The 12,901-nt window shown below is 37.3% G+C and overlaps 1 protein-coding gene across 1 annotated transcript; it reads right to left on the reverse strand.

The window, feature by feature from the left end:
• Window positions 1-10,440: 10,440 nt before the first annotated feature.
• Window positions 10,441-12,547, reverse strand: LOC122300655. Its single transcript, XM_043111469.1, has 2 exons — window positions 10,813-12,547; window positions 10,441-10,724 (listed from the first exon to the last, which is right to left on the reverse strand). The coding sequence occupies exons 1-2, from the start codon at window positions 12,545-12,547 to the stop codon at window positions 10,441-10,443; spliced, it is 2,019 nt and encodes a 672-aa protein (XP_042967403.1).
• Window positions 12,548-12,901: the final 354 nt, after the last annotated feature.

Below are 12,901 nucleotides of genomic sequence, written 5' to 3' on the forward strand. Positions count from 1 at the left end.
GAAATCTACTAAAATTTTCAAATATCTAGTCATCGGGGGTCACCGTTCTAATAAAGTTGTGCAGCGCACAACACGCTGTTATAGTTAGTCTTTGCCGCCCAACAGAATATCTAGGCATTACCTCGAAAATTTTGAAATGTTCTTTTATGACACCAAAAGTTTGTTCTATAATATTATGGATCGTTGAGTGACGGTAATTGAAATCATCTTTATACCCTTGAAATTCTCTTTAGTTGTGCTGATCACTCATATGATATCGTTTTCTTGGATAAAGGGGCAGCAATCCCGTAGTGCAAGGGTAAGCTGAATCCACAAGATAATACTAACCTAATATTTTCATTTAAACTCAAAGTACATAGTTTAATTAATATGAGTGAAAAACAATTCAGGTGGAACTTTATAATATTTGAAAAAGTTAAAAAATGGGAAACAAAAATGTTTACCCTCAGGTGGCCATGGAAAACGGGCTTGTAAATCACTTTCTGCATAGTATAAGACACAAGCCTCATGGGCTGAGTCCTCCCATCCAGTGTATATAACTTCATATCGAAATCAACTATGGACAACACATTCTGGGAGACTCGCCCCAATTTATTACGATATGCCTCACACAACTTAGTTGGGACGACATCCTTCATTATTGTACCATCCATTGCACCAATGCAATTCTATCAAGTAAGAAATAAATCTATTAATAATAAACTATCTCTTAGATGGCTGACATAAACATATTGTGTGCTAATATGAAGTTTGAACACTATTCCTTACCTTAAACCACGGATAATTGCGACAATTGGTTGAAATATAAGGGTGCACACTGTCCCTATGTGTTAGCACAATCAAGTGTCTCTCAACCTCACATAATGCTTTGATCACCCGCCTAACGTATTTATTAATTATTTTTGTGGAATGTTGAAACATGTCCCCAACAACTTGATGGACATTTCCGTGGCCCACAAGTAGGCAAAACATACCCACAACTTCCTCCACCGTCACTTATCTTCTAGAATCACATAACAAATTATTGTTACGTAACACTTCGCATAAGGAGCGAAATGTGCACACCTCCATCCGAAACATATCATTGCAGTTTTCTGGATGTCCATTTAAGATTTCTATAATATATTCATGCCCGCGGAAGCCTATATTATGTTGTGGCATTGGGTGATTCCTTCTTCGTCGGCTTCTTAGTATCCTAATTACATTTAGGATATCTCTTATCTCTAAGGGATTATCACTATTATCACTATCACTCCCTTTAGTCCGCTCATTGTTATCATTCATTCTCTACTTCTAGACAATGAACTGTATTAGTAAATCAAGAATACTAAATACAAGAAGAGTGGCTAATGATCACTTCTTAGGAAATAAAATAGAGAGTCATTAATCTTGAACAGCTTGATACCATTTAGCCATCCCATTTCAACCACAATATTATACTCTGCATTTCAACCAAAACAAAAATTTAAATATTCATCTAACATGATAAATAAAACAATTTTTGTTGTTGAAGACCATATAAATGCAAAAAATTCACACAGCAGTATAAAAAATACTGGATGTAAGATTCTTACATTATTTGTTGATGAACTACCTTTGATAGAACATCACAGGAATTGATACCCTCTGGATTATATTCAAGATCTACAACTACTTGTAGGCAAATAATTAGAAAAGTCAGATTACAATTTTGTAATACAAGACACAACAAAAGTAATAGCTTGGTATTAATTTTTCAATTTTGGCAAGATACATGTAATTGCTAATATCTAACATTAACAATTACATGTAAAAAAGAAAGCTTAGGTAAGTCCACAATCTATATTAAAATAACAAAACCTAATACCACAAGACCCCATAAGTAATCAAACCAACATATCAAACAACATCACATAAGTGCATTAGGTCCAAATAGGTTCAAACCAACAATTGGTAACAACATAATCTAATAAGTTGTCTCTCAATACATAACAACGTAAATGAAAATGCATAAGCTCACAATGACTAATTCTATGATCTATTTATAGCTTAATGCACAACCAATACAAGATCAATATTGCATAGTCCACGCTCGCTGATAGACATCATCCATCTCCAGAAATCCTTCTCAAACCATGGGATTCAATAACTTATCGAACACACGGTAGAAAACATCGTTTGGCAGTGGGGGCTCAAATGCCTCTAAAATGGCAATGCACTGATGAAAAGGGTTGCAACCTGAATCACTGTTCAACCCACTTTCGTCCCTTCTGCTTCGCTTTTCCCCTAATGCTTCCCTTATGCCCTCATAAGACTTTCGGTGTGTATCATAGGAACGCATTATCGCTGCACACATTTTCAATATTTCCTTATTAGTTTTGTCGATTGGTCTTTCATTTTGACGTCGTCGGGAGGAGGGACTCAATGGCTGCCCCATGTCCATGGAAAACTGCGTCGAGCCATCATAAACAAAATCCCCACTGGATTGGGTGCCAAGTGATAGGCCCCGACGCCGCAACTCTGCATCAAGACACGCCTCATTGTCCGAATCTGGCCGTGGTTCGGTGGACGCAGGGTGGAATGTGCCCATGGCAATTCTAGCATCAAAAATTGTACACATCTCTGCATATGTGGGCAACCAGAGGTACGAAACTTCTTCACTTTTGGGTTGGCCTGGTCAAAAAGTCAATATCTATATATTAGAGAGTTGTTAAGGCGATAATAATTATCTAACTTTATAACATTATTAATGGGATTATTGACAAATATTATAAAACTCATAGTTAGAGCTTCCTTACCCTAATGGCATTTGCCAATGTTAGTCGCTCCCTAAAACCGTTTTGGTATTGGGGTCCCATTCCATACCAGTTTGGTGCATCAGGTCGGTGAAAAGACACTGCATCATCTTCAGCTTATGTATTCTTCCCTTAACTTGGGTCGCATCATACGTCTTGAAGCCCAGAGATATAAGGCGTGTAGCATAGTTTGCGTGGTCTCTAGCTGTGATCTTTCCAGCCCTCAGTGAACCGCTAAGGGCGTCAACGTACATCATGTTAATGAATTTGTCCTCCATGTCGTCCCCCCATATTTCACGATTAACGTGTGAAAGTTTCGAATTGGAGTCCATGAAAAAATGCTAATAATATGACGGGTTTGGAAACGAGGTAAGAAAACATACGTTGAAAATTTTGAAACAAAAAATTAAATAAAAATTACTTTTTGGAGATGTGGGCCATACTTGGCGAGGGTGAGATAGTCGAGACGAGTGTAGGTAGTAATGCTAACAAATAAATAAGGTTGTTAAAAATTATTAAACAAATTATTAATAGTAGACAGCTTGGAAGTATGAGATGGTGAGCGGCAAGGTAAAAAGGATTGGAAGTCTGAGATAAACATAGAAACAAAATTATAACAATAATCATTTGCATCTAAACGTCATATGAAAATTTAAGAATGTGGGTCGTTAATTTTACAGCATGATGATAATATTTTGCTATCTATCTATATATTGGGACATCCATTTGGCTACTATATGCACAAAGGCCACCTATGAGCTATAGTAGTCAAAGTGGACATGGGTTCAGAATTAAGCAGCATCATATGGGAATCTCAATCCTATATGCATCAAAATGTTGCCACGTAGAACATCCCAAATAAGATTTGTTGGATTCCCAAAACTGATTGACGTTACTTATGGAAGAGGTGGAACGGTAGTTAATGATTCGGTTTGGGTCTATGAATTCATAATTTCGGGTACATACCATAAGCCTCTAACTAACTAGGTGAGATGAGACTTCCCCCAAAAATAAAGAAATTATATTTCAAAGGAGGAATTGTATGTTTCGTGTTTATTCCACCCAATTAATGGAACAGATAACTAAGCATATGTATTGGTGTGATGGTAATTGGGTTAGCTAGACATAAGAAAAACAGATGCCTAGAGAAGAACAATAAAAACCTTTTAAAATAAATATATAAAAGAAGTGGGGCATGTATAAGAACACCAATGGTCTCATCAATTGTTTCTAATTGACATTTAAATACAAAAACGTATATAAATTAATCTGATTGAATGTGTTAACAAGCTAAAAAAATGTAACACGCATGACACTTGTTACTGTCAATCCCTTTTCCCTCTCTTTATGCAAAAAAAAAAAAAAAAAAAAAAAAAAAATCTTCATCATCCAAAGTAGCTGTATTGACCATAGCTGAAAGAGTGTTTATACTGGCAAGTTGCCTATTCCTATTCTTCTTGGCACTTGTACAATACCAACCAAATCAACTTGCTAACTTGTTCAATCATTATAACTAAACACATTTAACCAATTATAACTAAAAAAAAAAATCAACAAACCCATTTAACCAATCATTATAACTAAGAAAAACAGATGCCTAGAGAAGAACAATAAAAACTTTTTAAAATAAATATATAAAAGAAGTGGGGCATGTATAAGAACACCAATGGTCTTATCAATTGTTTCTAATTGACATTTAAATACAAAAACATATATAAATGAATCTGATTGATTGTGTTAACAAACTAAAAAACTGTAACATGCATGACACTTGTTATTGTCAATCCCTTTTTCCTCTCTTTATACAAAAAATAAAAAATAAAAAATTCTTTATCACCCAAAGTAGCTGTATTGACCACAGTTGAAAGGGTGTTTATACTGGCAAGTTGCCTATTATTATTCTTCTTAGCACTTATACAATGCCAACCAAATCAACTTGCTAGCTTGTTCAGTCATTATAACTAAACACATTTAACCAATTATAACTAAAAAAAATTCAACAAACCCATTTAACCAATCATTATAACTAAGAAAAATAGATGCATAGAGAAGAACAATAAAAACCTTTTAAAATAAATATATAAAAGAAGTGAGGCATGTATAAGAACACCAATGGTCTCATAAATTGTTTCTAATTGACATTTAAATACAAAAACATATATAAATGAATCTGACTAAATGTGTTAACAAGCTAAAAAACTGTAACATGCATGACACTTGTTACTGTCAATTCCTTTTCCCTCTCTTAATACAAAAAATAAAAAATAAAAAATTATTCATCGCCCAAAGTAGCTGTATTGACCACAATTGAAAGGGTGTTTATATTGGCAAGTTGCCTATTACTATTCTTCTTGGCACTTGTACAATGCCAACCAAATCAACTTGCTAGCTTGTTCAATCATTATAACTAAGCACATTTAACCAGTTATAACTAAAAAAAAAATATAACAAACCCATTTAACCAATTATCAAGACCAAATGGCTTTTATGAATAAAACAATGGGTATAAAATATCAAATTATCAACAAATCTTGCATCCAAAAGTTACACAGATTACATAAATACATGCATAAATTGGAAAATTAAAAAATGGGGCAAACCAAAATTACCTAGTATGAGCGTGTCTTAGGATCCTCTGTGCTCGACTTATAGAGGGTTCAGCCTCTAATGATAGGTTTGGAACAACACGAGCGAGGCTTGCAGATCTTCATAGGTATGGCTGCTTTCAGGTTATGAGTGGTAATTTTATAGACCATTTTCCTCTATAAGAGACAACAAGGCTCAACACACAAGTATGCTTCTCCACTATTACAACGACATGCTCTTATTAATTATGTTTCCAACGCCGGTTACTTCTTTCCGTCTTTCAACTGCACAACATAGCCTTTGCATACACTGTTAAGATTTGGCACACGATTTGGTCACAATATAGGACGAATATTCTGAGCAACCATGCAGAGATTCGCACGGCATTGTGCAGCAGAGTAGGAAAATCAATCGGCTTCAATAACAGTGGCTTCCGATGGATATACCCAAGCAAACGAAGAACCACCGTGGGGGGCTGGCTGAGATTCACATGGGTTTGGAGGGTTCACTGTGATTCGGCTATATATAGGATTGGGGGGTTTTTGGATTTCTTTGGGGATGGCGATAGATCGAGAATGGAGAAGGAATACGAAGTGTGGAGTCGTGACTCGCTTGCCTCAAGTCCTTGCCGTCCCTTGAATTCGTGCTTCAATGGAGGAAAACGATCCAAGGTAAGCTTCATTGTTGTGGTGTATGGCCACTGTAATGAGTACGGGAAGAGGAAATGCTTTTGACTGTTCGATACACTTTACTTTTTTTTTTTTATAGTGTGATTTCATGTCATTATACAGTATATTTAAAAAATATTATTAGAGGGAATAGAATTGAGATAAAGTGAGATTTGGAGAGATGAAAACTTGAGATATAAATTGAGTGTTTATTTTTAGATATTATCTTACCGTACGAAAACTTTAAAAAGTTTTTAACGTTTTGTGTTTTATCCCCGGAAGCAAACAAGGCCTTAGTTTCATGTTTATTGTTGTGATCTTTTGATTGATTTTCAACGAGGCTTGGTTATAAAATGAGAGGCCCTTCAGGCCGGATAGGTGCTAAAAAAAACTTCACACCAGCCAATAGACAAGTGTCACATATATACTTCAAAAAGACTAAAACTGAGCCGCATCCATCCGGTTTGAAATTTCTCAAGTGCCTTTATAAAATTATGAAATTGTTTATCAATTTCTTTTAATAAATTAGTTAGATCTCAATATAGTATATATTATGTACTATAATATATAATATAATATATTGTAACATATAATACTATAGTAATAATATATTACAATACATTATAATATATATTATAATTATATTATAGAATATAGTGATTATTATAGTATATTATAATATAGTGATATAGTATTAGTATAACTATTATTATGTAGTATATAATTAATAATATTAGTATAACTATTAATATAATAAACAATTGTGATATAAGATTTTAAAATTTAATATTATATTAATTTATAATTTATCATATAATATAAAACTATTTTATATATAATTATATGTTATATATAAAAATTATATATAATATAAAAAATTAAAATATATATAAATCGATCCGATCCGATTTATGAGTTTATCGATTTTTTTTTTACATTCCTAATAACAAACATCTCCCTCTCGCTCACGACCGAACGTCTGAGGCTATAGAACCACCCAAACAACAAAAGAAATGATTACGTACAGTTTAAAAAAAAAATTGGTTGTTATGTAAATTCAAATCAAGTTGAAATACAGAAAAAAATAATAATATACTAGCAATCTTTTATATAATCATGTTTGGAAGCAAATGCCCAAAATTGTCTTCAGGAAAAGCACAAAAAATCGAATTCAGATATCACATCATGTATGTATGCATGTATATGATCACGTGTCCTTAAAATTACAGTCCTTCCACACATGGCACGTTGAAAGTTCATACACGATACTACCCTTCGCATTCCCCTAGGAACATTGGAATGTTTCTTTTCCTGCATGCTATTTATAAAACTGGAATAGATTCACTAAGAATCCAAAAACGAATATATATAAATATATATATATATATTTTAATAAGTAATCAAGAATTTTATCATAAGAAAATGAGGCATAGCCCAACTGCCCAACTACAAATCCTTCACTTTCATATCTAAGCATCTGACTTGAAAGAATTAAAAAATCAGATTTTGCCTGAATTAAAAAATCACGTTACACCTCCTTGGACATTTTGAGCCATAGATAAATGCACCTCAATTACCATACACTAAGTGGCTTAAAAAGATTCTTGAACATTAGCCACCAAGAATAACCCTAAAAGGCTTTAGCAAATCAATGGATTGAAAGAAAACTGATTGAAGGAATGTAAACGTTTTGTTGAGATTTTATTGATACCTCAGACATGTGTCTATAATTCAATTTTAATAACAATTATTTCTAGCCAAAAAACACCCTAAATTGGTATCCATCTATATACTTATAATTCTTAACTTGTCCCCAAACTGGAATAACAAGATCATACCATTCCAAGTTTTGCAGGCTTCACAATTTTTTACCTTATGTTCTTGAAAAATCCGAAGCAAAAGAAATCCCAAATTCCAAAAAAAGTAACACATCAAACGGAGACAAGCAAGAATTATATAATTTTATACTGAGCTGGTATACATTATATTAAATTTACCAATGCATCAAGTGCTATGGCAGATGGTTAATCCTAGGTAGTTCAAAGAAAGAAGCAGACTTTCCTAACATCTTAATGACATACGTAAAACCTGGAAAACCATCATGCAAGATTCCATTCTTTGAAAAGAAGATTCCCCCCATATAAGCTAGTGTGTGTGTGTGTATTAAGTCCAGTGAGTATTTAATTAAGGCATGGGCATGCACGCTGTGAAATTGAAAAGCTCCACCACAAAGTTTGGGTACTGCCTGGACCATAAACTAATTTAATGGGCTTGGAATGAACTGGACGGATCATTATTTTTCTCTCTTTTTTTCCCCTCCATCCAAGCAGATTATTGCTTTAATTATTGGGCCATCATTGCACCAGACTTCCTGGCCCAAAAAGTTATCGTATGCACTGTACTGCAAGAGATAAAAGGGAAGAAGGGAATGAGGATGTGGGGACTTTTTTTTTTTTTTTTTGATAATAAACTTCAATACATTCATGAAGGAAGTTACAACTGTGACTAATAAGTACGGGTAACAAGCCCCGACTACAAGCCAACTACACATCGGTTATAAGTTTCCCCGTACACAACTTTCATTGCGCCGGACAGTGTCTAAACTTCAAAGCTCTCTAAAGACAAGACCATACTGAGATGTGAGACTCTGTAAAACAGAAGTGTCCATCTCGACTTGTCTGCGAGAAAAACTCATTCCAACCCTCATCCTCCAAGAGAGGATAGGGACTCACAACCCTTCTCTTCCAATAGAAGAAAGGGACTCACAACCCTCATCCTCCAAAAAAGGAGAGGAACCTACAACCCTCATCCTCCTAAGAGGAGAGGGACTACTACTACAATTTATTTAATTTAAACCTAACTGACATAGTAAAAATAACAACACTCGTAAAACCCTAATGAAAACAAAAGTAAACACTATGGCGGCATGGCCCACCAACCAACAGGTTATGAGTGCCTGACACAACAGGCTGTGAGTGCCTAACCCACGCCGTCTGCCCACTCCCGTGTTGACAGTGATTGCCTGACACAACACCCACGTTCTTCTGCGTTCAGCACCTGCCCACTCACTTCTGCTCCCTCTCCGTTCGGCACTCTCCCAAAGCCCAACGCTCAGCCGCAGGGGTTGCTCTCCCCCTCAACTCACGCTGATACCGATCACCACGCCCCAAGCCCGTCGGAAAGGTCTGCCCTGTGGGCTCCAAAACCGTAAAAACGCTGTCTTAAGGTGCTGCTTCCAGGGCTCACGACGGTTCATGAATCATGCATCACCTCAACCCCGATCGCCGGCTGTCTTCATGTTATCCAGCCCATCCCAGAAACAGAAACAGAGCATTACCCATGCACATCAGCATGCATTCCTCTGTTTTCCTTGGCCAAAGACAGAGCATTTCATGGCCAATACAGAGCCATCCACCCATGCATTCCGTCCAGTTTGAGCCTTCCAAAACATGCATCTGAGAGCGCCACCACCCATGGCCAACTCACTCCGAGGCCCTCCACCACCATCGCGCCGGATCGCCACGCCCATACACGTGTTATATATTAGTGACAGACTCGGAGTCAGCCAGCAAAACCCAGCCCCTCCACCCCCATCGTGCAAGACCTCCACGCCCCGCAGCGCGTTTCTGTTTGGTGAGACAGCCAACCAAGACCCTCCACCGTCATCGTGCATGGACCCACGCCCAGAAGCATGTTTTATGGGGGGGGGAAGCCTCGGATCCATCCATGGTGATGGGCTTTCAAGCTTCCATAACCACAGCCATCATCGCCTTATTGACCCACACAAGTACAAAAAACAAACAAACAAACCAAAGAGGAGAGCTTGGAAAAAACCAGAAAGAAAGAAAAAGAGGAGGGAGGGAGGGAGGAGCCGAGGCTCCCACCTCCCTCGGCTTGGTTTATCTGTTGTGTTTTCTAGAGAGATGTAGGAGTGTCTCTCTCTAACAGGATGTGGGGACTTGAGTATGTAGATCAGATTACTTTATTGTTCCCAGAACAATTAAAAATGAAGAGGCTGCGCCTGTACTTTTCTTTTCTTTCAAGCAAATTACCTGAACAGAGCTGTAAGGGTCCAAATATCTCTTGTAAACTTGTATGGCTGTAAGTTTAAAAAGGTAAGTACATGTGAATGCACATGAAAGAAACTACCACTCAAATATACACACGGAGGAGACAAAGCTGTCATGTAATTTATGCCAACATTGATTCTAAAACATGCATCGAAAGTCATGGCTCTAATACTGGGCAACCTCTGTTGCTATGCTATCCTTCTCCAACTATATATCTTGTGTTCGGTTACCAGTGATATTTCTTTGCCTGAATATTGGAAGGTCTTTGACTCCTTCCCCAATAATAGTCCCTTCAGCAAAGTCTAATTTCATCCATGTAAATTGACCGTTTTGGGATGTGGTCTACAGTGCTTCATCAACGATCCAATCATCCATTGGGTCAATCTCTTCAGCAACAATTTCACGCCTCGTGCCTGACTGAATCTGCAGTTGCAAATTGTAATGCACAAATGTCAGATCATTCAATCGTTGTTGCTCAATTGGATTCCTTCCAGTTGTGAGCAGCTTCTCAGCCAAACTCCTTTTGAGTACGTATCTTGAAGCACCATCACAGTTCTGGCTCAAAATTCGAATGGCAAATCTCTGCAGTTCAGGATATTGTCTTCCATAATGAGACCACCAAAGAGCTGCAGTTGAGTTTCCATAAAAATAAGATTTTGGATATTTGACAGGGCTTAAAACTAACCCAACTATTTAAGGCGTGGAGCCTCTTACCTGGAGGGATGTTGGTTCTTTGGTCAAGGGCATTCCCCCCTTCAAAACCACCTCTAGCATGTCTGTACTCCTCAAGATGTCGGGAGATCAAATCTTGACTTCTTTGATCACGTACCAAGCGGACGATTGAGCTCAAAAGGCCAAAGGCAACCTCGGCATCACCAAAGAAATCACTTGAATAAAAGAGACATGGGTTTAAATAATACCCTGCAGCATGGATAGGGCTATGGAGATGGGTGTCCCAAATCTCGTCAATCACTTGCCAAAAAGGCAAGTACTGGGTTTTCTTCTTTTTAAATTCCTCTTTAATTGTCCCTTTTACTTGATCCATTGTTTCATATATGTACCCGACTTGTGGTTTATCAGCCTGATTGATAAAGCTTAAAACACGTACCAGTGGAATTGTTGCCTTCAAGGCAATCTCAGTTCCATTCCAGAAAGTTTGGTCTCCCACCAAATCTGCTACCCTCTTTCCCTCTATTCTAGAAGCCCAAAACGATGTCTTCCAATCTGATGAAGCAAACATATCCTTTAAATGCTGCTTTTCGGATACAATGTTCTCTAGAGTCAGAAAGGGCATTTCTGGTCTTGTTTTGGAGGGCTTGATTATGTCATGGCCAAGAGTATATTTCTTCAAAAGATTCAAAAGAGTTTCATGGCCATAAATAAACTTTGTAATTGTCTTGGCTTTAGTTATTATCCCTCTGATAGACTCAATCACCCCAATCTTCTCTAGCATAAGCTCAATGCAATGAGATGCGCTCACGGTCCAGACAAATCTCTTGCACCTATCCATGAATTGTTTGCCCACATCTCCGACCCAACCCTTTGTGGAACATGCCACCACTTGAACTACATTGTCAACTCCAATCTCCTTAATAACTCCATCAAACACCGACTGTAAGGTATCAACATCACCAATGAAAGATGTAACTTCACATGATCGAAGATAAACCGCACCTTGAGGGCAATCCACCAAAAAATTAACCAGATGCCTGCCCTTTTCGTCAACCCATGCATCTAACAGTACGCTACACCCTGTGCTTGCCCATGAATGCGTAATCTTCTTCACATACTCTCGCATCTCCTTCACCTCATCTTGAAGTATCCAGCCTTTTAGTTCCTGACAACTAGGGACGTCATACTGTGTCTGACCATGACCTATTGTCGCATTTATCATTCTTTTAAAGCTAGCAGAATTAGCAGCACTGAAATCTACACCCGTTTCATAGAAGAATCTAGCAATGCTTTTTTGGGCTTGCATTGATAATGCATCTTTTATTGTTTCACAACTTATGGCTCGTTGGAAACCCATACCAGCATTGGAAAAAGGAGCACTGTCTGTCAGATTGTCTTCCGGGGCAGAGTCCATGTCAACATGCCTCGCAAAACAAGAACCACCATTTTGAGTGGTCTCATGCCTATTATGCTGGTCACTGTTCCAGTTATGACAACAATTCCTCTTCCGAGGAAGATTTGGGTGATGGGGATCCCCAACTTCCTTGCAAAAACTCTCTGTTTTCCTTTCAAGTAAACTTTTTTTAAACAGTTCCTTCACGTTTTGAGGAGCATTTTCACAAGGGGTAACATCACATCGTAAACCTCCTAAGTGACCCTTCAAACGGAAGAAATTGCTGACCACTTTACCACAATAATTGCATTGGACTCTAAAGTGTTTCTTATCAAGAGCAGTACCGTGATCATGAACATTGATGGGGCCCTCACCATCAGCCATTTTGTTCTGCTGTACATCAAGTGATTTCAGCGAGCTTGGCCTGCAGGACCGCAAGAAAAAGTAGTAAAAATATAACAATGAAGTGGGAAAAAACCCTTGAATGTTTTCAGCTAAAAAAGTACCATATGATCTGATTTCCACTTAAAGTCAATCGCGGAAATATATTAGAGTCTAGAAGGCTTTTCGCTTGATAGGAGCAAATATCATTAATCTTGTAATCATCATATGTTAAGCAGTTAATTAAAGAGATCAAAAAGTGCATGAATTAAATTAAAGTGCACAATAGCTGATAACCCCACTGGTTTTTCAAGACTACGGACAGGCACAGTGGACAGACCACATATGCAGTGAACC

Source organism: Carya illinoinensis, chromosome 1, assembly GCF_018687715.1.
Source record: "Carya illinoinensis cultivar Pawnee chromosome 1, C.illinoinensisPawnee_v1, whole genome shotgun sequence".
Classification (NCBI taxonomy): domain Eukaryota; kingdom Viridiplantae; phylum Streptophyta; class Magnoliopsida; order Fagales; family Juglandaceae; genus Carya; species Carya illinoinensis.

Coding starts and splice junctions, on each gene's coding strand:
- LOC122300655 (XM_043111469.1), bottom strand. CDS start 12,547: ATGGCTGATGGTGAGGGCCCCATCAATGTTCATGATCACGGTACTGCT. Junction 10,725..10,812: donor AAGAACCAACATCCCTCCAG/GTAAGAGGCTCC, acceptor ACTCAACTGCAG/CTCTTTGGTGGTCTCATTAT.